The sequence below is a fragment of the Pseudoliparis swirei genome, chromosome 5 (genome assembly GCF_029220125.1).
Source record: "Pseudoliparis swirei isolate HS2019 ecotype Mariana Trench chromosome 5, NWPU_hadal_v1, whole genome shotgun sequence".
NCBI lineage: Eukaryota > Metazoa > Chordata > Actinopteri > Perciformes > Liparidae > Pseudoliparis > Pseudoliparis swirei.
The window spans coordinates 27,212,556-27,239,421 of NC_079392.1; the positions used below are offsets into that span (position 1 = coordinate 27,212,556).

At 46.9% G+C, this 26,866-nt stretch overlaps 2 protein-coding genes across 5 annotated transcripts; one reads left to right on the plus strand and one right to left on the minus strand.

Annotated features, from left to right (window-relative positions):
* Positions 1 to 6,502: 6,502 nt before the first annotated feature.
* On the plus strand, positions 6,503 to 13,400 carry LOC130193903 (retinoic acid-induced protein 2-like). Of its 2 annotated transcripts, none has more exons than XM_056414733.1 (2): positions 6,503 to 6,565; positions 10,327 to 13,400. In XM_056414733.1, exon 2 carries the CDS (start codon positions 10,395 to 10,397, stop codon positions 11,832 to 11,834), a length of 1,440 nt encoding a protein of 479 aa, XP_056270708.1. In that variant the 5' UTR covers positions 6,503 to 6,565; positions 10,327 to 10,394; the 3' UTR covers positions 11,835 to 13,400. The 2 variants fall into 2 exon arrangements, with proteins under 2 accessions (XP_056270708.1, XP_056270707.1); XM_056414732.1 differs by lacking the exon at positions 6,503 to 6,565 and adding an exon at positions 6,589 to 6,676.
* Positions 13,401 to 14,655: 1,255 nt separating this feature from the next.
* On the minus strand, positions 14,656 to 24,818 carry LOC130194274 (sex comb on midleg-like protein 2). 3 transcript variants are annotated; one of them, XM_056415206.1, is made up of 15 exons: positions 24,701 to 24,818; positions 21,724 to 21,872; positions 21,348 to 21,422; positions 21,154 to 21,224; positions 20,820 to 21,054; positions 20,647 to 20,735; positions 20,145 to 20,388; positions 18,523 to 18,821; positions 18,355 to 18,448; positions 18,070 to 18,273; positions 17,716 to 17,874; positions 17,505 to 17,627; positions 17,121 to 17,339; positions 16,780 to 16,919; positions 14,656 to 16,481 (listed from the first exon to the last, which is right to left on the minus strand). In XM_056415206.1, the coding sequence occupies exons 2-15, from the start codon at positions 21,743 to 21,745 to the stop codon at positions 16,356 to 16,358; spliced, it is 2,100 nt and encodes a 699-aa protein (XP_056271181.1). In that variant the 5' UTR covers positions 21,746 to 21,872; positions 24,701 to 24,818; the 3' UTR covers positions 14,656 to 16,355. The 3 variants fall into 3 exon arrangements, with proteins under 3 accessions (XP_056271181.1, XP_056271182.1, XP_056271180.1); XM_056415207.1 differs by having other exon boundaries at positions 16,780 to 16,916; positions 17,121 to 17,342; XM_056415205.1 differs by having other exon boundaries at positions 17,121 to 17,342.
* Between the last annotated feature and the right edge of the window lie 2,048 nt (positions 24,819 to 26,866).

The following is a 26,866-nucleotide window of genomic DNA, read 5'->3' on the forward strand; positions in this document are numbered from 1 at the left end:
CACCCGTGATAAATAATCCACCAAAGGATTTCTTGCATCCATGTAGCCCTGTGCCTTCATCATCAAAGGGTTTACAGCTTTGCTCCACGCAGTCAACTGACATACACATAGAAACTTCTTGAGTCCAGTGATATGTATGTGGACACGGACAGTGCAGAGGAACCAACCAAGCTGGAAGAAAAGTTAGATGGTAGCTTTCTAAATGGTTCTGGCGATTCGAACGAGTCCAGCATGGATGACGACAATGGTGAATTCTGGACTCAAGTACAATGTAGAAAGTTTATAGTGTTTGAAGAGTCTATCGACAAACTTGTCAGCTTGACTGTTTGTTCACAATGTAAAAGCCCAGTCCACAAGACTCGTACAGTCATCTCTGGCACAAATATCCTCATATATATAGAATACTTGTGTAACCATAACGAGGTGACCTGGTCAGGCCAAGCATTCATTGGGAAGGGAAATGGCAAAATTGCATCAGGTAATCTTTTGTTAAGTGCTGCTACCCTCTACTCTGGGCTAACATACACCAGAGTAAAGAAGCTTGCAGATTTGATAAATGTTGCCTTCATCTCAGTCAACTTTCTATGGCTTTCAGAGAGATATTCTGTTACCAGTGATTAATGAGAGGTGGGTGGCAGAGAGGCAGAGATTGGTAGATGAGGCACAAGTTTCAAGTGAAAAGTTGACCCTAGGTGGAGATGGCAGATGTGATAGTCCTGGTTTCTGTGCTAAGTACTGCACATACTCCTTCATGGATTCGAAGACTGAAAAAATCTTAGATTTTGAGTTGGTTCAAGTGACACAAACAGGCACTTCTCAATCCATGGAGAAGTATGGTTTTTGTAAGGTCCTGGATAGACTTCTGGAGGAGGGTGTACCTGTTGGCACTGTGGCCACAGACAGGCATGTGGGAATTCGAGCAGTGATAAAGAAGGATTACAGTGGGAGGGGCATTGACCACCAGTTCGATGTATTCCACATTGTAAACAGTATTAGGAAGAAGTTGAAGGAACTTACAAAGAAAAAGAAACATGCAGACTTGGCCCCCTGGGTGAGGAGTATCCTAAATCATGTGTGGTTTAGCAGTAGAAATTGTGAAGGAAACCCTGATAAACTGGTAGAACTATTCACTAGTGTGATTTACCATGTAGCTGGCATACATAGATGGTCAGGGAGCACTTTTGTCAACCAGTGTCCACACAAACCATTGACAAAGGAAGAACAGCAAGAAAGACTGTGGCTGAAGGGTCCCTCTCTGTTGGCTTTGAAGGATATTGTGCTGGAGCCTAAGCTAGTCAGGGACATCCGGCAGCTTAGTTTGTTCTGCCATACAGGGAAACTGGAGACGTTTCATTCAAAACTCTTGGTATTTTGCCCCAAAAGACAAGAGTTTGATTTTCAGTGCATGTTAGGCAGGAACCAGTTGGCTGTGTTAGACCACAATGCCAATGTTGGGAAGGAGCAGGCAGTTGTGCTGGCAGAAAATTCAACATCAGCAAGCGTTGGGAAAGTAGGTTCCGAATGGAGTACAAGAAGCATTCGGGGGCTTATCATGCAAGACCAACTTATGTTGCGACATCCCAGGATCACCTACAAGGTCTTGTGCAGAGGGCACTGGAAGTGAGGTCACGAAGAGTTGCTCTGCCACTAGCTCCCAAACCAGGTGCCAAAAACATCTCTATGAAACCAGCTCCTTCTAAACAGGAGCTCATTCATAAGCAAACATCCAGATTTTAATCTGATGTCGATACTCTGCCAATTAGTTATTTGCTAGAATTTCCTCACTTTTGCAATAATTATATCTGAAATGACAACGATTTTGTTATAAGATTACATATTGAATATACATGGGGATTGTTTGGTTTACAGTGGAAGTGCAAACTATGAAAAAAATAATTGTGTGATTATGGAAATAGCAATAAACAAGATGTGAGCTCTCATGTAGAAACAAAATTGAGGAAGCAATTAACTGTGTGATATTTGTTTACAAGTACAAGGTCATTGAGGGTGTCAAAAGACGTTACAATTGTAAATATATGTTCAAACATACATCCATGTGCAGCACCCAGAACTCCACCTTTGATCTGCCATGGTCCTCCTCAGCAATCCGAAAGGCCTGGTTATTCTTCGGCATTCTTTATCAGTACAGACATTATTTCCCAGAAAATCCTGGGCCAAAATTGTATGGACTGTTTACCTAAAATTCATATGTAAGAAAATTATCTTGTCATGTTAATAGAAACCAGCTGCCTATAAATCGTATGTATGAACACTTCGTTATATTCATAAATAATCAATAAAATAGATAATCTTCACAAAATATTATGACTTGATTTGATATTTGTGTTATTTTATACAGTCTGTATAGCTTTAGTTTGTGATGCACATGCTAGTCCCATCAGATAATGAATGCAAAAGCTTATTTATACCTACATTCAAGAAGCGAGGTTGTGTAAGGATGCCAAGTGGTAGATACAAAAGGGCTCAGTGGTGCTAGGTATAACATGTTTCAGCAATTAGAGGATGGGTCTGAGATATAAATGGAACTATGACAAATAACAAACACACATGCATATATTTCCTTTCTGATATGAATGTATAACAGAAGTTTATTTCCAAATTCAATAACTTGTGAAATACTCGTGAATCAGCACCATGTGTTCCTTCTACCAAGTACAAATTGGCACTGCCCAACAATGACACATTATATATATTACTGGTTCCTCACGCTCAAATATATTTAGGATTGCTTGTACTTTTAGTCATTCACAGTGGCTTTTGAGTACTCCTTGAAACCTGTGTAGTGGCCATCTTCAGAAGGAAACTTCTTATGGATATACTCCACACAGCATGAAGGTAGTGGTCTTCTGACGTGTCTTCCCAAAAGCTCGCCACGGTGGATGTATCTGGTAAACGTGCGATAGGCCATCAACCTGTACTGGCTGAAAAAAAGAGGAAATATTAAAACGTATACTTGAAAACAATGTATTCTACTGACAAATAAATGTCTTTCCCTCTATCGTGAAACATTCGTAGCGAAGAATTACACAATCTATATGGTCAAAATCAATGGAGATACTGCGATAGTATGCGATAGTATGCAGGCAAATGTTAGGCCTCTCGCTATGGGAGAATAAAGGTGAATATATTCAGAATATTAGTAATAATCACACCAACTCTGGTGATCGCAAATTAGCCTACATGAAGCAACTGGCTAACTTACCGATTTGACAGTTCTCCCTCGGGTGCAGGCCCCCGAACATGTCGGCCGATCATTGCATCAATGAAAGACATCTCCAGCGCTGGCTTATGCGCGATGTAGCTATCAAGCTCACGCTTTTGTGTGAAGCAGATGAGGTCTAATGTCACTATATCATCGGACATAAGTTTGTGCTCTTTACAACAAATGCACTCTATGTCTGTTTTTTGTGGCACACATTTCCCACAACTGCACCAAACGTCCGCCGACTTGCGTGCACGGTCCGCACGGTGAAGCATCTGGACCGGCGGTCCTTCGGCATCAACTTCATCAGAATCATCGCTATCATCGCTGTCACAATTCACTAAATGGGGATAGTCTGCTTTTAAAGGTTCAAACAAGTATCCAGTTGCTGAATCAGACAATCTTTCATCGTCCATATTATCAATCTCTCAGCATTTGTTTGCGAGCGCTCGACGTTGTTTATATTGGTATCTGAACACATCCGCTGTGGCTGGCTGTCGATCTATCAACGTTCCGACGTCACACCACCCGCGACATATTCAAGCTCCAGTGCACTGTCGCATGTCGGATTTGAGCACTTTGAACAGCCTAAACTACGTATTGTTATTGAATACTGGACCGTCAGTGCATGAATAACCTTTAGAAACACATTATCTTTTGATCTGGCTACATAGTGATTTGCACTACAGGTACCCTTTAAGTCAAGTATGTGAATTGTTTCTGGTTCTCTTCAATCAAATGTTTATGATATTATTAAAACTAGAGAAGTGGTTAAAATAAACAGTTTAATATGATCTCAGATTTATACAAAAAAATGTTTTAACTTTCTAAAGAAACAAATGTCGTTCTATTTTTTCTACAGAAGGGTTTGTTAATTTATAATAAATGTATTCATAAAAACTATATATTATGAAGCACATTTATTTATATAAACATGGAGAGAAGGCTTTATTTTATGATTTAGAGAATGCCTCATTTGCATATTTATACATAACATTATTAATCACAATAATTAGGGGATGTTTATTTTTTTGTTATAGTTATTAATCTGTAACATCTCTCCTTGAAGGGAAATAAATAAATAGCTTAATATTGTGAAACGGCATCTGATGTAAGAGGAAGGGCCACAGGAGGATTCTGGGTAATTTAATGCAGATTGGCTGTGAATTGAAATCAGGCCTCTTTGTCTTCGGTGAAGCTCTCAGCCGAGTCGTCAACGGGAACGCCTCGCTGGGAGGAAGGGAGGGAAAGAGAAGGAGAGGAAGAGAAGAAGAGGAGGAGAAGGTAAACAAGGCTCTGGTCTGTTTGGAGCGCGTCACAACGACCTCATCCTCTGATTTATGTGAAGATAGAATCACAAAGCTTCTCAGATGTGAGGGCATTCTCACTACTCACCACCAAGGGGCGACTACTCTATATTTATAAATGATTTATCTTATTTATTTGCACATAAGACGTGTTATTAATATCCAGATGATAAGCAAAACATACATTCACAAAGATAGAAAAAAGGGAAACAAAATCACAACAAAACAAACAATAAAAGCAAACAATAAAAACAAAGAAATTAACTTTAGTTATATATGCATATATATATATATATAAATATGATTTAATATACATATTTAAATATAAATATGAATAATATACATATATACAGGACTGTCTCAGAAAATTAGAATATTGTGATAAAGTTCTTTATTTTCTGTAATGCAATTAAAAAAACAAAAATGTCATGCATTCTGGATTCATTACAAATCAACTGAAATATTGCAAGCCTTTTATTCTTTTAATATTGCTGATTATGGCTTACAGCTTAAGAAAACTCTAAAATCCTATCTCATAAAATTTGAAACAAACAGCAAACAGCAAAACAAAATCAAACATTTGAAAATGTGTTTCCAGGTGTTTCGAGTTAATTAGACGATTCAAGTGATTTGTTTAATACCCTACTAATATACTTTTTCATGATATTCTAATATTTAGAGATAGGATATTTGAGTTTTCTTAAGCTGTAAGCCATAATCAGCAATATTAAAAGAATAAAAGGCTTGCAATATTTCAGTTGATTTGTAATGAATCCAGAATGCATGACATTTTTGTTTTTTTAATTGCATTACAGAAAATAAAGAACTTTATCACAATATTCTAATTTTCTGAGACAGTCCTGTATATATAAATGCACCAGCTTGTATTGTGAAGCTATATATATGTATATATATAATATAAATATATATACTATTTAATATACATATTTATATTTATATATATGAATAATATATATATATATATATATGTATATATATTATTTAGATGACATGGCCATATGGCATCATCTCACCTCCTCGTGTGAGTCAGCGTGGGGGGAGGAGCTAAGAGGAGGGCCCTCTCCAGAGTCCCCACCGGGCCACCAGAGTGCATTGTGGGTCTCATTACGGAGCATTAAACAGCCTCCATGGAACAATGAGGGGCCCCGGGGGCCCCGAGGCCGAGCCCCGGGCTGCCTGGGACTGATATGGAGACCCAGGGGACCCGGCTCACCCACAGCTGCCGACTCCTGCTCCTCTTCCTCCTCTTCCTCCTCCAGGGTTCCACTGAATGAGGAGTCATCCAGAGCTTCCTGTTGCTCCTCAGACACTCAGAGGTTGTCGGTTCATCTCCACACATCAGGTTTAATATGGAGACTTTCACCTGGTGTGTTCGAGGTCCGTCGTATTTCTGAGCTTTAAATTCACAAGAAAACGATTGAAAGGCCAGACACCCGCTGCGCAGCGTGTCCGTCGGCTCGGTCTGTGTGAGTTTGTTTGTCCTATCTTTTTATTTCCTGTTCATAATCTCGCGATCCCTCTGGACTTAACCCCGTGACCCCCGGTGGGGCCCCGACCCTCAGGTTGGGACCCCCGGCCGCACTAAGGGGCTTAAGTCCCTCTCCCAGGAGGACAGGAGGACATTCCTCCCTTCGGGGAACAATCTACTTTAAATCAAGTCTCCGTCTTATTCTGACCACATTTAATCTAAAGAGGAGAAACTTTGAGTTTTATTATTAAGTTAAAAACAAAACAACTAATAATATTAAACTACATTCATGTAGTTATATAGGCCCACATATATATGTATAATTATATACGTGTAACCAAACAGAAGGATACTCATACTAATAATAGTAGCAATTTATAACCGAATTTAATTTTAATTTTACATTATTTCACGTATCCACCTTTAATTATCAATATGTATTAAATGTGTTCAGAGAAGAAGAAGAAGAAGAAGAAGAGGGGGAGGACCCCGCTGACGGAGCTGCGCGCGCAGCTTCAGTCTGGCGTCGCTCCTGAGACGGAGGAGGTAAATAAGAGTCTTTATTCATCTCTTGATGTTCCGGTCTCCCGGTTCCCGGTTCCCCGTCGCCGACCACCGAGCAGCGGCGGCCGCCCCGGAGGAGCCGCCGACCCCCCGGTGAGTGACCGGAGCTCCACGCGCTTCACACGGCGGAGATTAACGGAACGACCGGAGGCGAGCCGCCGGTCCCTCTGATCTCACGCGCTGATTCCTCCCCCTCCGGTCGGCGCGTGCGTTCACCGGAGACCCGGAGACCCGGAGACCCGGTCCTGCTGAGCGCACGAGCTCGTTATAAGACATGATGAGTTATAACCTCTATAAGGGGCTCGGGTCTCCGGTCCCCTGTCTCCGGGGCTCGGGTCTCCGAGTCTCTAAGGGGCTCGGGTCTCCGGTCCCTGGTCTCCGGGGCTCGGGTCTCCGAGTCTCTAAGGGGCTCGGGTCTCCGGTCTCCGGTCCCCGGTCTCCGGTCTAGAAAGACTAGAATTCAAAGAGAAGCAGAATAAAGCTTGTTGTGATATTCGCGTCACGCGCCCCGATGCCCTTCATGTCGCCGCCGTGCGCGTTCACGTCACACAAGAGCCTCTGTGCGCATTCACGGCGAACGGGGGGGGGGGGGGCTCATTGTACTAATACTACTACAATACCAGTACTACATGTACTACTAGTTCACTGGTACTAGTACAATACTAGTATTATTAGGACTACCAGTGTAGTGGTGCTACCAGTGTAGTGGTGCTACCAGTGTAGTGGTGCTACCAGTGTAGTGGTGCTACCAGTGTAGTGGTGCTACCAGTGTAGTGGTGCTACCAGTGTAGTGGTAGTAGCACCACTACACTGGTAGCACCACTACACTGGTAGCCCTACAGTCTAGTACCTCTGGGTCATGTGTGTCTGGAGACGTCCTCACATGAACCCGATGGTGAGGCGTTCAGGGCCCTTCAGCAGCCGGAGCCTTCAACTGTTTTATTGACGCTATTGATCTGAAGCTCTATTGATCTGAAGCTCTCTTGATCTGAAGCTCTATTGATCTGAAGCTCTCTTGGTCTGAAGCTCTCTTGATCTGAAGCTCTCTTGGTCTGAAGCTCTCTTGGTCTGAAGCTCTATTGATCTGAAGCTCTATTGATCTGAAGCTCTATTGATCTGAAGCTCTCTTGATCTGAAGCTCTATTGGTAAAGACACTGCACAGACTGTAAGGAGCTACGCCATCTTGGATTACCCCGACACCATGGAGTGACCAGAGTGTCTGGTACCTGTCAATCACCCTGTAGCCCCGCCCCTAAGCATCAGGAGAGAGGCATAGACTTCTATACAACCAGAGGAGCCCCCTGGTGGTCAGGAGAGAGAATGCAGCTTTAACACATGAAGCTTAGACTTCTATACAACCAGAGGAGTCGCCCCCTGGTGGTCAGGAGAGAAAATAGACTTCTATAATTTAAATTAAAGGTAAATATAAGAACAAAGTGAATCTGCAACAGGACGTGAAGCTCGTGATGAGGTGTCATGTGACTCTGTAATGAGATGTAATTGGCTGTTGGAGGTGTGTTTTGGGGTGGGGGGGCTTTGTTCCTCTCAGCTCCAAATCCAACAAGGAAATTTAAAGAGACTCTCCTGGCAAATCTCTGACACCTTTCCTCAAAGTGTTTTAACTTCTGTTGTGACCTCATCATGTGACCTCATCACGTGACCTCATCACGTGACCTCACCATGTGACCTCACCACGTGACCTCATCACGTGACCTCACCACGTGACCTCATCACGTGACCTCACCACGTGACCTCACCATGTGACCTCATCACGTGACCTCACCACGTGACCTCACCACGTGACCTCACCACGTGACCTCATCACGTGACCTCACCACGTGACCTCACCACGTGACCTCATCACGTGACCTCATCACGTGACCTCACCACGTGACCTCATCACGTGACCTCACCACGTGACCTCACCACGTGACCTCATCACGTGACCTCATCACGTGACCTCATCACGTGACCTCATCACGTGACCTCACCACGTGACCTCACCACGTGACCTCATCACGTGACCTCACCACGTGACCTCACCACGTGACCTCACCACGTGACCTCATCACGTGACCTCACCACGTGACCTCACCACGTGACCTCATCACGTGACCTCACCACGTGACCTCATCACGTGACCTCATCACGTGACCTCATCACGTGACCTCATCACGTGACCTCATCACGTGACCTCACCACGTGACCTCATCGTGACCTCACCGTGACCTCATCGCGTGACCTCATCGCGTGACCTCATCGCGTGACCTCATCACGTGACCTCATCACGTGACCTCATCACGTGACCTCACCACGTGACCTCATCACGTGACCTCACCACGTGACCTCACCACGTGACCTCACCACGTGACCTCACCGCGTGACCTCACCGCGTGATCTCATCGCGTGACCTCATCGCGTGACCTCATCACGTGACCTCATCACGTGACCTCATCACGTGACCTCACCACGTGACCTCATCACGTGACCTCACCGTGACCTCATCACGTGACCTCATCATGTGACCTCACCACGTGACCTCACCACGTGACCTCACCACGTGACCTCATCACGTGACCTCACCACGTGACCTCACCACGTGACCTCACCACGTGACCTCACCACGTGACCTCACCACGTGACCTCATCACGTGACCTCACCGTGACCTCATCACGTGACCTCATCACGTGACCTCATCACGTGACCTCATCACGTGACCTCATCACGTGACCTCACCACGTGACCTCACCACGTGACATCACGTGACACCACGTGACCTCATCACGTGACCTCATCACGTGACCTCATCACGTGACCTCACCACGTGACCTCACCACGTGACCTCATCACCTGCCGAGCAAGAGAGACTTTTATTCTTTCATATTTTATTCTCGTAGAAAGACTGAGAGCATCGGGCCGGTTCCCCACAGCTCCTCCATCATTCATACCACAACAACCACGGGCTGCAGCCGGCCTCTTCCTGTGTGAGCCCTTAAAGGGCCAGCGCGCGGCTGACCGTCTGAAACTGAGCCAGCGCTGTTTGCCCCCCCCCCCTGAAACAGAGACGAGGTCAGCAGCCCCCCGTCTGGTGCAGATTCCTGGTGTAATCCATCAGACGCATCACAAGGTCTCATCTATGCTGAGGGACAATATAAAACCAGCCTGGGGGGCAGAGGGCTCCGGGGGGCCACCCGACACCACATGAAGGGGAGGAGGGAGGGGGGGGCTGCATTTAATTGAGTTTTATTTATTCATGTCAAATGTATGGCCGGCCTGTTGTCTTAAAGACGACTCGTACCGGGATGAATAATTGACCTCGCTGGCCCTCGAGGGACGTTTTATCTCTGCAGACAATGTAATATATATATTATAATATAAATAATATATTATATATAATATATATAATATATATAATATATTATTTATATATTATATAATATATTATTTATATAATATATAATCTTTTTAAAATGTTCTTGTGTGTCTTTTCTCATCTTTCCTAGAGAAGGTATCATCTCATTGGTTCTTTTTCGAGAGAGAGAGAGAAGCTTTGAGTCGTGGATGTCTCACTCTGTTCAGAATATCAACTCCTCTCACAAAAAAAAAATGTATTCATTTGTGTTCTCGTCATTTGAAGCTCCATCAAAAGGTTTTGAGTCGTTACATTTTGTCTTTTCGTTGTTTCAAACGACTGAAACATTTGAACCTGAAACATTTTAAACTTTGCGTTTCCCGTTTCAGGGCCGGAAGAATAATGGACGAGACCCGTCAGTAGAACCCGACCAAGACCTGGACGACTCCTCCAACTGATGGAGGGAAGAGACGACGCCCAGCCGGACGAGCTGGGAGGAGGAGGAGGAGGAGGAGCGAACCCGCTCGCTGCTGCTTCCCGCGACAGCAAAGGGGCGGAGCCTCTTGCGAGCCCCGCCTCCGACTCTCCGGGAGGCGCCGCGCTCAAAGTGGCCGCCGCCGTGCTGCACCCGGTGTGCCTGGGCGACGGCCCGCTGATGCTGCCCATCCACCTCCAGGTGGGCGGAGCCACCGGCGCCCAGCTGGGCCAGATGGGGGCGGCGCCGTACCTGATAGCGAGCCAGACCCCGGTGTCCCTCCCGCTGGTCCTGGCCGCCGGCGGCCCCCGGCTCCAGGCCGACGTCCTGTGTCAGAACCCGTTCGCCTCGCCGCCGCCGCTCGACCACAAGACGGCGGGCCAGACGCAGGACGCCAACCTGCTCTCGCTGCTGCAGAACCCGGCGTTCGCCGCCATCCTGCAGGACCTCTTCCCGCCCCAGGCCGGCGCCGCCTCCGCCTGCCAGTCGCCGGGCTCCGCCTTCTTCCCGCTCCCTCCCCTCGCGCCCTCCTACGCCTCCCCTCTGGCGCCCCTGGTGCCCCCCGCCACGCTCCTCGTCCCGTACCCGGTCATCATCCCGCTGCCGGTGCCGCTGCCGCTGCCGCTGCCGGTCCCGGTCCCCGCCCCCCCGGCCGAGGACTCCAAGGGGAACATGCCGAAACCCGTTTGCACCGCGAGTAAAAGCACGCAGACGTCTCCTCGGGACGCCGCCTCCCCCCCGGCCGCGCGGCGCCTCGGGCCTTCGCTCGCGCCGCGCCACGCGCCGCCGCCGCCGTCCTCGCTGCCCGGCGACGACGGCCAGGCGCTGGACCTCTCGGTGCGGGCGTGCCCGGTGGTCCTGAAGCAGGAGGACCCGGGCCCGCAGCAGGACGACGTGCTGGACCTGTCGGTGCCGGTGAGGAGGAAGTGCGTCCAGTCCGACGGGGGCGTGTCTTTTCGCGGCGGTCCGGGCGGCGCCGCCTCTCTGTCTCTGGGCGTGGACTCCAAGCTCCTGGGCGGTCTGGCGTCGCTGGACTTCAGCCGGCAGCACCGGTGGGCGGTGGGCGGCGCCGCGGGCGGGTCCGGCGCCCTCGGCCAGCAGAGCGCCGCCGGAAACCCGGAGGCGGCCAAGGTCATCGTCTCGGTGAAGGACGCCATCCCCGCCGTCCTCTGCGGGAAGATCAAAGGCCTCTCGGGCGTCTCCACCAAGAACTTTTCCATCAAGCGGGACGGCGGCCAGGCGGCGGCGGCGGCGGCGTCCCTGCAGCAGCTGTACGGCGTGCCGGTGGCGGCGCACGACCCCGACGACCCGCAGAAGAAGCTGCCCAAGAACAGGACCATCAAACTGAAGAAGGTCGGCTCAGAGATCCACTTCCTCCCCATCAAGAAGCAGAGACTGGCGGCGCTGCTCCCCAGGAAGTGAGAGCGGGGAGGGGGCGGGGCTTAGGGCCGAGAGGGGGCGGGGCTTCGGACCTTCTGTCATTCACTGAGGTCATGAATGTCTCAGAGATGCTTTCTGACTTCCTGTTTGTTTGTGACGCACTGATCCACACTGGGAACCAAGGGTTGTTGTTGTTGTTGTTGTTGTTGTTGTCTGCTAGCTTAAAGGGACAGTACCCATGTTTCTATGAGCTTCTTCTCCTCCAGAGACTATATTTATAACGTCTCCTCTGACTCCTGAACTAAACCTTTAAGACAAACAGACTCCGCCCCCTGCAGAAGAGCCTCCCCCTCACCCGCCGGTCCCTCTCCTGGTCCTCGTGGCTTTGAAGACGTCTTTTATAAACCAGGTGTTTTGGGATCATGTTTTAGTTTAAAACCTCACCTGAAGCTTCATGTGGTCACTGCTCAGCAGGTTTCCTCTCTTCTGATTGGTCTGAGCTCCCTGAAGAAACATGCGAGCGAAGAGGTCAGCGAGCATGAAGCTCCAGAACCTCGAACGGACTCATGCAGGTTCTCATGAGGACCAGAAGGTCCTGCTGGTCTTCTTCAGGTCCTTTAGATCAACTGGTCGGTCTCTTCTTGAAGTTCATTTATTTAAAACATCTTCTGTTCCTCCATGATGACCAGAGTCACTCAACCAGAGGAGACCAGTGAAGGTCTGGAGGACCAGATGAGGACCAGAGGAGGACCAGAGGAGACCTGTGAAGGTCTGGAGGACCAGAGGAGGACCAGAGGAGGACCAGATGAGGACCAGAGGAGGACCAGAGGAGACCTGTGAAGGTCTGGAGGACCAGAGGAGGACCAGAGGAGACCTGTGAAGGTCTGGAGGACCAGAGGAGGACCAGAGGAGGACCAGAGGAGACCTGTGAAGGTCTGGAGGACCAGAGGAGGACCAGATGAGGACCAGAGGAGACCTGTGAAGGTCTGGAGGACCAGAGGAGGACCAGAGGAGGACCAGAGGAGACCTGTGAAGGTCTGGAGGACCAGAGGAGGACCAGATGAGGACCAGATGAGGACCAGAGGAGGACCAGAGGAGACCTGTGAAGGTCTGGAGGACCAGAGGAGGACCAGAGGAGACCTGTGAAGGTCTGGAGGACCAGAGGAGGACCAGATGAGGACCAGAGGAGACCTGTGAAGGTCTGGAGGACCAGATGAGGACCAGAGGAGACCTGTGAAGGTCTGGAGGACCAGAGGAGGGACAGACCTTCTTTATTTATACTCATGCACCTCCTCCTCTTCCGCCTGTGTTGTTGAACGTGGGTCGAACAGGTTCCTCTAACGTATTCACGTGTTATTTATCTGAAGCTCCAGAGGTCAGAGGTCAGGTGTGTGTACAGTTTGTGTTTCAAGTGAACTTAAACATCTCCGTGTCTCTGTTGTATTTATCTCTCTAAACGTGTTTGTGTTGATGGCAGTGGTTTCACATCAGAGAAACATTTTATGAATTTACTCGTTGAAAAAGTTCTGATAAAAAAATTGTCAGCATTAAAAAACTGAAATAAATATGTTTTACTCTGCTAATAATTGCACAAAAGAAGAAGAAGCACTAAAACCAACATCTCCCATCACTCAATGAGTCTTTACAGGCTTTAAGTTTCACAGTATAAGCATCAAAATACAAAAGTATAATATTAATATTAACACATGATGCTTATATAATAATTCTATATAAATATAATTATTATATAATAATTATATATAAGTATAATTATTATAAATAAAATTATTATTATATAACGTGTGTATATATATATATATATATATAGATAACTCACTGTTGATACAATATTTAAATTTTGAGTTACAAAGTCATTAATCAAAATAAATGTTTTATTATCCACGTGTCTTGGTACACTGTCTCCCTATTGGCTGTCAGGGTCGGAGGCGGGGCCTCATCTCACTCAGCCGTTAGTTTGAAAAGGGGGCGTGTCTTAGTGGTTGATTGGCATCAGGTGTGAGACCCGAGTTCTCTGAGCGGAACCGTTACTTCGCAGTTTCTCTTCATCCTTTTAGTTAGCTTCTCTGGTTTCTGTCCGCGCGCTTCGCGCGTACAAACGTGTACGAGCGTGTACAAACGTGTACGAGCGTGTACAAACGTGTACAATAAACTGGAGAACCGGGGGACCGCAGCACCAGCTCACCGAGGCGCGAGGTGAGTGACCCGGATGTACGTTCACTGAAGCAGTGTCTAATACCAGGAAGAAAACAACATGACTATTGAATAAATAACAGCATTATTTATACAAAAATATAAAGGGTTTAAATTCTGAAATTAATGAATATTTTCTGGTTATGATCAATATTTGTGTTGTTTTAATGTAACTCAGTGAAAATGGAGAATAATATATATTTTTTTGTATCCTTCAAGCAATTCTTAACAAGGGGACATATTGGTCCTCTAATATTTAAATTGTTTTATTTTTATTATGACAATGTTAAATGTATGCATCCATGATTTGAAAAAATATTCCACCTTATTTAATATACAGAAAATAATTCAGAAAATTGATAAATTAATCAGAGTTGAGTTGGTTCAAAGATATATTTTAGTGAAGGTGGAAATTAATAATAATACATGGTATTTTATCAATTTTAACAAGGGGCATATTTGTGTGCAGTTTTAACTTGTCTGCATCAAAACAATTCATTATTATTAAGACTGAAAAAATAATTTAGTATAAAACAAAAAATATATAATTAAAAATTATATTAATAATGTAATATACAGTAAATAGTGTTAAGTCAGTTAAAAGGTTAACGTTCAGAAAAATAAAGAAATGAATACATTATTGGTGTAAATAATCAGTCAGTAAAAAACACATGTTTTAGTTTTTGGCAAGTTTATACAAAAAAAGCAAAAGTAAATACACAGCATCATAAACACACTTTGTTTAAAATGACAAGTGAAGATCGAGAAGAGTTTCGTTCTGTTTTAAGACCTGAAGGAAAAGAAACGGGAAACTTCTCCTTTAAACACTTGAGACCACGTGGACCCGAGACCACGTAGACCTGAGGTCTGAAGCGTCTCGGTGACCCATGAAGAAGAAGCCAGTTTAATACCATTTAAAAACATCTTTTCTTTTCTTCTTCACATTTCTAACTCGTTATAATTGATCTTCTTTTTAAAATATTAGGTTTCTACAAAAATGTACATTCTGTTCGCTGATATTCATGGTGAAACCCATAAAAACTGTACATGTGTGTGTGAGTGACACAACCAAGAGAGAAGCCGACGCCCTCTTTAACGAAGCCGACGCCCCCTTCGACTTCTAACAAAGCCGACGCCCTCTTCACTACGAAGCCGACGCCCCTTCATCCTTCACTAACAAAGCCGACGCCCTCTTCACTACGAAGCCGACGCCCCTTCATCCTTCACTAACGAAGCCGACGCCCTCTTCACTAACGAAGCCGACGCCTCTTTTCTTTAACAAGGAACACGGCAGGAAGAATAATTAATTGATTGATCAATTAGTTGGCAACTATTAATTTAACCACCAATGTTCTTGTTTAATCGATGAATCGATCAGAGTGATGTTAGGAGTCACGTGAATATTTAGTTTTAGTCGTGGACTAAAAACACATTTGATGACGTCATCAACGTTTTATCAAATGATTGAGAAAACGGTCATCGGATTGGTCGACGATGATCGCTCAACTAAATGAACTGGCAGCCGTTTCGTTAATTGATTAACGAGTTTTGAGTTATTTGATATAAAAAGTAAAAATTCTCTGATTCCAGTTCAAACTGTAAATCTTTGAAAACATTTGAGGAGAATATTCTGGACTTGGAAACACTGTTGGACATTATTTCTACAACTAATTAATTAAATCGAGAAAATAATTAAATTAATGGCTATTTGCAGATGAAGAATTAATAGTAAAATGTTATTTATTAAAAATCCACGAACACTGCAGGCAGGAAGAGAAAGCTGCAGAAGTATCGCAGGGCTTTTATTGTGAAAGAATCAAAAGGAAGTTAAATGTTTTAAATCTGCCGTTTCTCTTTTTAACCACAAAATAAATATGTGATCGACATCCGGCCGAAAGGAGACTCCTCAAGGGAAGGAGAGACTCCTCAAGGGAAGGAGACTCCTCAAGGGAAGGAGAGACTCTCCAAGAGAAGGAGAGACTCCTCAGGGGAAGGAGACTCCCCAAGAGAAGGAGAGACTCCTCGGGGGAAGGAGAGACTCCCCAAGGGAAGAAGAGACTCCCCAAGAGAAGGAGAGACTCCTCAGGGGAAGGAGAGACTCCTCAAGAGAAGGAGAGACTCCTCAGGGGAAGGAGACACTCCTCAAGAGAAGGAGAGACTCCTCGGGGGAAGAAGTTTCAGTTTCTCTCGGTTCCTCCGATGGGGATAAGAAATGATTTTGAGGAGAACGGTTCTCCGTCTTTGGGGGATCCATGAAGTCCAGATCAGAGGATTTCATCTTGTGTACTGAGGGTCTGTCCCTTTAAGGGGGGGGGGGGTCCTGTGCCCCGCCCCCATGAGTCCTGGTCCCGCTCAGGGTTTCCCGTGTTTCAGCCGCTCGATGTGGTGACACAGCTTGAGGGCGGGGCCTAACTTCAGCCCCATGTACTTCATGATCATGTCGCTCCGCAGCAGCATCAGAGCCTTACCATCGATCTCCTGAGGAGGGATCAATACATCAATACATCTATCAATACATCAATCAATACATCTATCCATCAATACATCTATCAATACATCTATCCATCAATACATCTATCAATCAATCAAAACAAAGATAATGATTTTAAAGCATTTTTAGTTTCTTCAGCTTTTTTTTATTTTTATTTTTTAATATAATCTTTTTATTTTATTAATGGTTTAAATGTATGAATCCTAAACCACGGCGACGTGATGTTAGAACAATGAAACACATGAATGAGTCTCAGCCGCTCCGCTGAGCAGGAAGTGAACTCACGTGTTTGCGGAACAGCTCGGCGTGCGGCGCCAGCGCCGTGGGGTCGGCGTCCCGCACGAACTGCATGACCTCATCGATGGACCAGGAGGACGGGGGCCGGCCGGGGGGCGGGGCCTCGGGGCCGGTGGTGGAGCTCGCTGCTGCCGGAGCACACACACACACACACTGAGCACCGGAACACGCACACAGACACATACACACACACAACGCCAAGCACACACACACACACACTGAGCACCGGAACACACACACACACACTGAGCACCGGAACACACACACAGACACATACACACACACAACGCCAAGCACACACACACACACACAGACACACACACACGTACCTTCTACCCGTCTGAGCGGCTGCTTGGAGCCGAGCTCCGCCGGGTTGGAGGAGAGGCGGCGTGCGGCCGGCGAGCCGTGGCGGTAGCGGGCGGCGCCGTGGGCGTGGAACTCTGAGGAGCCGCGCGGCGCCGCCTGAGGTCGAGGGGTCACGGAGATGGAGGCGGAGTCCATGTAGCGCTGTTCCTTTAAGAGGCCGTTCTCCTCATGGGGAAGAGTCTCTGCTGGAGGGACATGGACAAGTCATTTCATAGAGGCTTCTATACAACCAGAGGAGCCCCCTGGTGGTCAGGAGAGAATGCAGCTTTAAGTAATGAAGCATAGGCTTCTATACAACCAGAGGAGCCCCCTGGTGGTCAGGAGCCAATGGGGTGGTTGCTCCGTACCTTCTGAGGGTTGAGCGTCGGTTCGTAGATGTTTGGGCGACACAGGAGCCGTGTACGGCGGCGAGGCCCCCGAGAGACTCCGCTTGGCCCCCCGAGCCGGAGCGTCCGGCGCCTCCTCTTTCACTGGAACACAGAGGAGGGGTCAGTTCCTCGCCATGGGGAGCGTTGGCGTGGCGCTGGCGTGGCGTTGGCGTGGCGCTCGCGGCCTCACCTGGCCGGCTGCGGTCGTAGCCGTGGTGGCTGAACGGCTGGCTGCTGAACAGGTTGTCGCACTGCAGCTGGCGGCACATCGTCTCCAGGAAGCGCAGCACGGAGAACGCGCTGGAGGCCGCCGGCAGCTTCACCACGCGGACGCCGCCGTCGGCTCGCACTGCGGGGGAGGACATTCAAAAGGACCTTTATTTACACGAAGACGCTGGAGTAGCGTCAAACAAACGGGGTGGCCTCTCGAACTGAGAATCCGGATCTCAAACTTTAAAGAGACGTTCTCTTCTTTTAAAGATGAAGAACTCGACACACGTTGATCTGGTCTTCATCAGGGTCCATCTGCTGGACCCCCACCTACCTCTGACCACCTCCCCTCCCCCCGAGTGGGTCTGCAGGGCGCTCAGCAGGACCTTGGGCTGGTACGCACAGTCGATGCAGGACTGGACCACCAGCTGCAGCACCGCGTTCACCGGGCCCGGCCCGAAGTGGTCCGGGAGGCGCTGCATCTGCTTCCTGTCCAGGTGAGGGCCGCAGACCCCCTGCTTGTTCAGGTAGACGCAGACTGGAACAACACGGGGGGGGGTAGTGTACTGGTTTTAAATGCATAGCTGGTTATAGAGGGTCTGGGGGGTCTGGGGGGTACCTGTTGAGACCACCGAGGTGAGGCTGCCGTGGCTCTCTAGAGGAACCTGGATGCTCGACAGCTGAGACGAGTTCTGGAGGAGCTTCGACTTCCTCTGAAAGAAGGATGCATTCATTAGTAAAAGAGTGATGTCATCATGGGGGGGGGGGGGGGGGGGGGAGGGCTCACCTTGCTGCCGGGCTTGGGCCCCCTCTTCTTGTACAGCCGGGGGACGAGCGGCGTGCCTTCGGGCGCCGCTCCGTTGAGCGCGACGCCTCTGGCGGCGTTGGCGGCGTTGGCGGCCGCCGCTGCCTCCGCCGCGGCCTTCAGCAAAGCGATGGTCTCGCTCTTGGGCCGCCGGCCCCGGACCCCCTTCCTGACGGGCAGCGCCGGCAGCGGGTTGGGCAGCCGGTACGGAGACTGCATGGAGCGCCGGCTCGGCTTGGAGGGCGACGTCGGGAGGGCGGACACGGCTTTGGGAAGGCTCGCTGGAGGGGGCGGAGTCACAGGAGTTCATGAGGACTGGAGGTACATCATGAGGTTCTCATGGTGCGTTCAGGCTCTGCTGAAGGTACATAAGGTTCTCATGGTGCGTTCAGGCTCTGCTGAAGGTACATAAGGTTCTCGTGGTGCGTTCAGGCTTTGCTCAGTGAACATGAGAACTGAAGGTACATGATAAGGTTCTCATGGTGCATCCAGGCTCTACTGAAGGTACATAAGGTTCTCATGGTGCGTTCAGGCTCTGCTGAAGGTACATAAGGTTCTCATGGTGCGTTCAGGCTCTACTGAAGGTACATAAGGTTCTCATGGTGCGTTCAGGCTCTGCTGAAGGTACATAAGGTTCTCATGGTGCGTTCAGGCTCTGCTGAAGGTACATAAGGTTCTCATGGTGCGTTCAGGCTCTACTGAAGGTACATAAGGTTCTCATGGTGCGTTTAGGCTCTACTGAAGGTACATAAGGTTCTCATGGTGCGTTCAGGCTCTACTGAAGGTACATAAGGTTCTCATGGTGCGTTCAGGCTCTACTGAAGGTACATAAGGTTCTCATGGTGCGTTCAGGCTCTACTGAAGGTACATAAGGTTCTCATGGTGCGTTCAGGCTCTGCTGAAGGTACTTAAGGTTCTCATGGTGCGTTCAGGCTCTGCTGAAGGTACATAAGGTTCTCATGGTGCGTTCAGGCTCTGCTGAAGGTACATAAGGTTCTCATGGTGCGTTTAGGCTCTACTGAAGGTACATAAGGTTCTCATGGTGCGTTCAGGCTCTACTGAAGGTACATAAGGTTCTCATGGTGCGTTCAGGCTCTGCTGAAGGTACATAAGGTTCTCATGGTGCGTTCAGGCTCTACTGAAGGTACATAAGGTTCTCATGGTGCGTTCAGGCTCTGCTGAAGGTACATAAGGTTCTCATGGTGCGTTCAGGCTCTACTGAAGGTACATAAGGTTCTCATGGTGCGTTCAGGCTCTGCTGAAGGTACATAAGGTTCTCATGGTGCGTTCAGGCTCTGCTGAAGGTACATAAGGTTCTCATGGTGCGTTCAGGCTCTACTGAAGGTACATAAGGTTCTCATGGTGCGTTCAGGCTCTGCTGAAGGTACATAAGGTTCTCATGGTGCGTTCAGGCTCTGCTGAAGGTACATAAGGTTCTCATGGTGCGTTCAGGCTCTGCTGAAGGTACATAAGGTTCTCATGGTGCGTTTAGGCTCTACTGAAGGTACATAAGGTTCTCATGGTGCGTTCAGGCTCTGCTGAAGGTACATAAGGTTCTCATGGTGCGTTCAGGCTCTGCTGAAGGTACATGGTGAGGTTCTCACCGCTGTTGCCGGGTAGCTGCAGGCTGTGCCTGGTTAATGAGCACCAGCCCACGGGGAACACGTCCCGGGACTCGTACCGACACCAGTAGTCGAAGGCGCCGCGCCAGCCGTCGAACATCACGAAGACCTCGTCGCCCTTCACCTCGCCGACCGTGGCGGGGCAGATGAGGTACGGGTTCTTCTTGTCCACGGCCTCCAGCTTCATGCCGAACCGGAAGAGGTTCTGCGGGGGCCTCGGGGGTTCCTTAGAGAACAGACAGACGGGTCACAGAGGTTCTGTGGTTCCTGAGAGAACAGACAGGTCTAAGAGGTTCTGTGGTTCCTGAGAGAACAGACAGGTCACAGAGGTTCTGTGGTTCCTGAGAGAACAGACAGGTCTAAGAGGTTCTGTGGTTCCTGAGAGAAGACAGGTCTAAGAGGTTCTGTGGTTCCTGAGAGAACAGACAGGTCTAAGAGGTTCTGCGGTTCCTTTGAGAACAGACGGGTCAACGAGGTCTCAAACCTTCTTGAAGGCGGCGGCCGGCGCCATCTCGGCCCCGTTCAGGGTCCTCAGGAGGAACATGGGCCACGAGGAGGCGTTCATCCGGAAGCCTGCAGGGGGCGGGACAAAGAGATGAGGCGTGCGTTCCCATTGGCCGCCCGGCCCCGTGGGTTTGACTGACGGCTGCTGCTCACCCAGCGGCGGCTGCAGCATGTCTCCGTTCTTCTCGCAGCTGCCGATCGGCTGGATGTCGGCCGAGTCCACGAGGCGCCAGAAGTCGTTGCTGTTGTCGCTGCCGTCCAGGCGGAGGCGGAGCCTAACGCCCGTTAGGCCCATCACCGTGGCGATGCACACCGAGGTGGAGTTGCGCGGGTCGTGGGCCTCGAGCTTCATGCCCACCTTGAAGTCGTTGGAGAACGGGACTCGAGCCTGCGGACGCGACGCCGGAGAGCCGTGAGCGGCGGTGCGTTCACAGACATGTCGGATGTTTGAGTAACGCGCAAGAAGAAAACGTTTTATAAATCAAACCTGTCGAAAACATCCCGGTGGAGCCGGCAGGGAAGACGTCTCCTTCAGGTACTCCTCCCAGCTGAAGGCATCTGAACAGAATACAAACGGATCGACTTTAACCCACTCAAGTAATGATATATTAATATCTCATATCTGAAGAGTAGTGGGAGGTTTAGTGTTTTTAACGTTAGTATTTCCTCAGCCTCTCCGACCTTTCGCGGAGGCGGGGTTGGACTCCGTGAGCGGAACCATCCGGCCCGGTTTCTCCTTCTTCACGTCTTTCTGATCTAAAAGTGAATTGTTTTTATTAGATATACATTTTATACGTGTAGAATAGCACAAAATGATTTATTTAACTTTTTATTTACGGCAAATCAACAACTTTTGAACAATTAACATTTTTCATTCGTAAAAACTTTTACAAAAAATAAGTTAGTAAACAAATGTAATAAATTTGGATTTGAAACTTTGAATAATATCAAATGTAACTCTGAAACTCTTTAACCCTAAAAACAAGACGTCACATTATTAACAACTCAAATAATAAAATAACCTGAAGTCATGAACAGTTAAACGTGGTAGACTTGCCTTTTAGTGGCGTTTTCCCCATGGTGACTGACGACCAATGGCAACGCTCCTGTGATGACGGACCAATGGTGACGCTTCTTAGAAGACCGACCAATGGCGGCGCTTCTACTGTGATGCCCAACGACAACAGGTCCGCTTCCAGTTGTTTTCTAAAAAGAAAACATCATAAAGGGGAAATTATTTCCAACAGAACACACACACACATACACACACACATATATACACACACATACATACACACACACATACACACTAGGGCTGCAACAACGAATCGATAAAAAACGATTATTAAAATAGTTGGCAACGAATTTCATTATCGATTCTTTGTGTCGCGCGATTATTACGGCGCTCAATAAGTCACGGAGTATAAACAAAGTTGAGTTGAGCGCAGAGCGGCGCAGGAGAAACCAGAGTGGAGGGAGAGACGGAACGCTGCGTTGTGAGAGCCAATCAGCGCTGAGCTGCTCCTCTGTTGATGAGTCTAATTGGCTGCTGCTGCTCACGTGGCGCTGGATGCGGAAGTCCTTCACGTAGTCGGAGACATTCACGGAGCTGAGTGCGCCTCCGGGTGACGTCATGACCCCAGACACCAGGGCGCTACATGTCACGACGTGTGTGGCATTTCCACAAGAGGATAACGTAGAAAACGTGGTTATTTATTCCGTGGCGGATAGCGGAAAATATTTTTCCACGGAGAAAGGCAACGGAGATAAGCCACGCCCCCACTCGCTGTGAGCGCTGCGCGCTCAGACAGCGTTTAACGGAGCGGAGCAGCGCGTGCGCTCTGATCGCTCTTTTAATGAAGTATCGATACTAAAAATATGCTAAATCACATCGTGTTTAACGTACGGGTACTTTGTTAGCATCGCTACACCGTGCAGCAGCAGATGTAGCGGACTAACATTCAAGCTAACCTAACTTCCCAAACGCTGTGGACATCTGAACGCTGATTGGCTGAGACGCGACACGTCCCATCAAAGATGTTTTATTGCGAAGAAGAGCACCACTCCACATTTTTTCCGCGTCTCACTGCAATCAACGGCAGCGGGCCAGGTGAACACAATAATACATCGGAACGAGTCTCTGATATTGATCAGGGGGCGGGGCCACATGGGGACCACTGCTCAGGAGAGGAGAGCTGTCAGTCTGTTTGTGACGGTTCATCACCATGGTGACCAGTGAACAGGTTCATCACCATGGTGACCAGTGAACAGGTTCATCACCATGGTGACCAGTGAACAGGTTCATCACCATGGTGACCAGTGAACAGGTTCATCACCATAGTGACCAGTGAACAGGTTCATCACCATGCTGACCAGTGAACAGGTTCATCACATGCTGACCAGTGAACAGGTTCATCACCATGGTGACCAGTGAACAGGTTCATCACCATGGTGACCAGTGAACAGGTTCATCACCATGGTGACCAGTGGGTCTCCAGGAACTTTCCATGACTTTAAATCACATTTCCATGATTAAACATTTTGTGAGAACTCTGTCTATACGTGACAAAGTGAGAAGATGTAGTATTTAAACTAACAATGAGAATTCCAAAGCATACCGTATATATACCGTGTAAATTAACATTTGAATAAAACAAATTTGCATTACTTTTCCAAATATTTTGGGATTTTATTTTTTTCAATTACTTTTCTAGGCCTGCTAATAGCCATTTAAAAATTCCATGACTTTTCCAGGTTTTCCATGACCGTACGGACCCTGTTTTGAATAAAGGGTTGAAAATTAAAGTGTTTTTGTTTTTGTATCCGATTAATCGATTAATCGATAAAATAATCAACCGATTAATCGATTATCAAAATAATCGTTAGTTGCAGCCCTAATACACACACACATATACACACACTCACACACACACATATATACACACATATACACACCCTCACACACACACATATACACACACACACATATATACACACATATACACATACACACACTCACACACACATACACACACACTTATACACATACACACACTCACACACACAGAGTTCATGTAAACATATAAGGAGTTAGAGACCACCCAGTCACTAAACAATGCAGTAAATAACTTCTGAAACTGTTCTTCTGCACAACGAGGGCTTTTTAACTTTTAAGCACATGTTGATAAAACGTAAGTACTTTTGATTCCAGTGATATATAGAATGTACTTCATCTCAGTGTTAGTACACGGTAGTAATACAAGTACACCAGCAGATACTCCTTCCAGCAGCGGAGCAGGAAGTAGATCAAACGTCTCCTTTGGGAACTTTGTGTCCCATGAGTGACAATAACAGTAAAAACTAAACTAAATAATAAATAACTTTAATTATTTAAGGTTAACGGTCAAAATAACAACTTATTATAGATAAATAGTTTCTCTTTTAATCTTGCAAGGGGAAATTGTTTCACAACAGCAGCTTTTATAGATACAGGTTAGCAATAAAATGTCAAAAATATATAATATATAATACAATAGAATAATAAGAACAATGTACAGTAGAAAAAAATACTATAGAAAAATGAACACTGTATTAAAGAATATAATATTACATTTAATGAAAGAAGCTGCCTGACCGGGTCGAACCGGATACTCAGGGCGTGTATTATTAAATATAACGTGTTGATATTAATACATAGGGAGACAATAGTCTGCACACTTTACAATGTTTTTCCCAGCCAGCTAACGTTCAACCACCTGGTGACGTCACCACACCAGCCCTCAGATGGTACCTGAGCTCCAACCCGAGATAAGTGTAACAACACGTTACTTACGAGGAAAGAGAAACACTAATTAACACTTATTGTTGTTTTTAAACTGCTTATTTCGCTGCTCCGCGCGAGCAGCGTGACGCGGCTCCAGGTGATAGTCCGGGCCTCAGTGTTGACAACATGGGGTCGTCTAACCCGCGCGCGCCTCCCGCTCACCTTCTGCCCGGAAGTCTTCTATCGTACGAGTCCGAAGAAAGAAACTTACGCGTGGCGTGTTTTTGTTGTTGTTTTTGTTGTTGTTCTTTCCTCCTCCGAGCGAAGATCCTCACACTTCTCTCTAATCGTCAGCTGCCATTTTTCTTCCTTCTCCACGAATGATATTTTGTAGGAGGAGCAAAAGATAGTGTACTTCCGCGTGCCAAGCAGTCGACCAATCGGGTGGCGCGATACTCTTGCCAACAGCCAATCGGGCGACGCCTTGCTCGTTTCTAACCAATTGGCGTCTGTTCCACTCGGGCTGTAGATTGGGATCCCGGAAAGTAAGAGGAGTGATCCATCTTCGCTTCCACATTCTCTGAAAGATCTTTCTGACGCTGTGACTAAAAATGTATTTAAAATAAATGATATGTAATATTAACATATGAAAATAATCTTATAGTTTCTATAAGTTTAGTTATAGTTTCTTTACAAATGTATATAGATATATATTTTAATTCGTTTTATCTTCCATTTTTTTGTTTTTGTTTGTATATATAATTTGGTACTGTTGGATTTGCTTTTGTATTTCTGTGTAGATTTCTCTCCATCAGAATAATGTTTATCAAAATGCAGGCAATGTGCTGCAAAGATCAAGACATACAATATATATATATGTCATAACAATACTGTAACAGATGTGCAATAGAATTGTTGGTGATAGTATTGTTAGTGTAATGAAAATGATTTTGTTTTTTAAATCTAGTGACGAGAAAAAAGGCTGATATTTAAAAATATGTTTCATTAATAAAAATACAATTTAATAATGTTACACAGTGAATTAAACTAAATGAAATGCTATACTTGCATATTAATGCTTCAGTAATACTAATCAAATATAATGTATTTACACTTCATGGTCATTGCCCTGCATTCTGACCTTTTACTTTTCATGCTTTAAGTACATTTCACTGATTAATTAATTAATATAGCTTATGCAGGACTTTATGTCATGGATTTTAACATTGCTGTGAATATTCCCCCAGGAACATATAGGGTTGAGGTGACTCATTATTATGAAAATCATTATTATTAATAATAATGTTATTAGATTTCATCAATTAAGTAAACATTATGGAAATACTGAAATAAACTTCAATTTTTATAGTTTGGGGCAAACTGCACATGACCGACTCTTCAGATACAGTCTGAGGTTCATCCACTAGGTGGCAGCAGAGATTCACGTGTTATCACATTTAGTTTTAAACATCTAAAGTTCATGTTTGGTTTGAATGACATTGAGTCCTGATGACGACACTCAGGAACCTCTGAGCACTTTCCTCCTCACAATGAAAGTGTAGGCGGCAAAATAAATAATGATCTCTTCTCTATTCACCGAAAACAGACGAATTATCTCTGATTATGACATTTGAAATGAGACTTTGGATGAAACAGGATGCCGAAAAGAGAGAAAGAAGAAGAAGTGTCCACCAGGGGGCCCTTCAAGTGGAGAAAACGGGATGAAGTGCATTCTAAGGGTCCTTGAGCAGAGAAAACAGGATAAAGTTTGTTGTAGTGTGCCCTTGAGCGGAGAAAATAAGAATAAAGTGCGTTCTAGTGTGCTTGAGCGGAGAAAACGGGATAAAGTCTGTTCCAATGTGTCCTTGAGCTTAGACAATTTGATAGTGTCCACTAAGGTGCTCTCCCAGTGGAGAAAACAAGAGAGTGGCCTGGAGGGCGTCCTTTGAAAGTGAAAGTGATCATGTGCCGTCTAGTTTCCCCTCTTCAGTGGAGAAAACAGAACCCTCTCGGGTTCTTTCTTCGTGGAGACAGCGTGACGAGGCCAGTGCTCCCCTCCAGTAGAGAAAACGTGATGGTGTCCACTCGCTCCAGCCAGGAGCTGCAGCCCTCCTGGTGACGCGGCGCCACGCAGTGGAGAAAACACGACGCGTGTATGAAGGCTTCCCCGGCTCCACGCCGGAACGTTTCTGAGGCTGCTGCCCACGACGTGCAGCTGCTGCCCTTTACAAGCCGGCCTCCCCCTCACACTGCTTCACTGAGGGAGAGGAGACATGCTGCCCATGAGCAAGGCACAGAAAAAAAACATTTAAAAGACACATTAGTCTGTCTATGAATGTGTTGCTTCATATTTAAATAACGCCGTTCAGTGTATAAACAGGAGAGAGCGTGGGTGTTATGTAATTGAGAAATTAGAACAATAATATCCCACCTCAGA

Coding starts and splice junctions, on each gene's coding strand:
- LOC130193903 (XM_056414733.1), top strand. CDS start 10,395: ATGGAGGGAAGAGACGACGCCCAGCCGGACGAGCTGGGAGGAGGAGGA.
- LOC130194274 (XM_056415205.1), bottom strand. CDS start 21,745: ATGGGGAAAACGCCACTAAAAG. Junction 21,055..21,153: donor CACCGGGATGTTTTCGACAG/GTTTGATTTATA, acceptor TCGCGTCCGCAG/GCTCGAGTCCCGTTCTCCAA. Junction 16,482..16,779: donor CCGAGCTGTTCCGCAAACAC/GTGAGTTCACTT, acceptor ATCCCTCCTCAG/GAGATCGATGGTAAGGCTCT.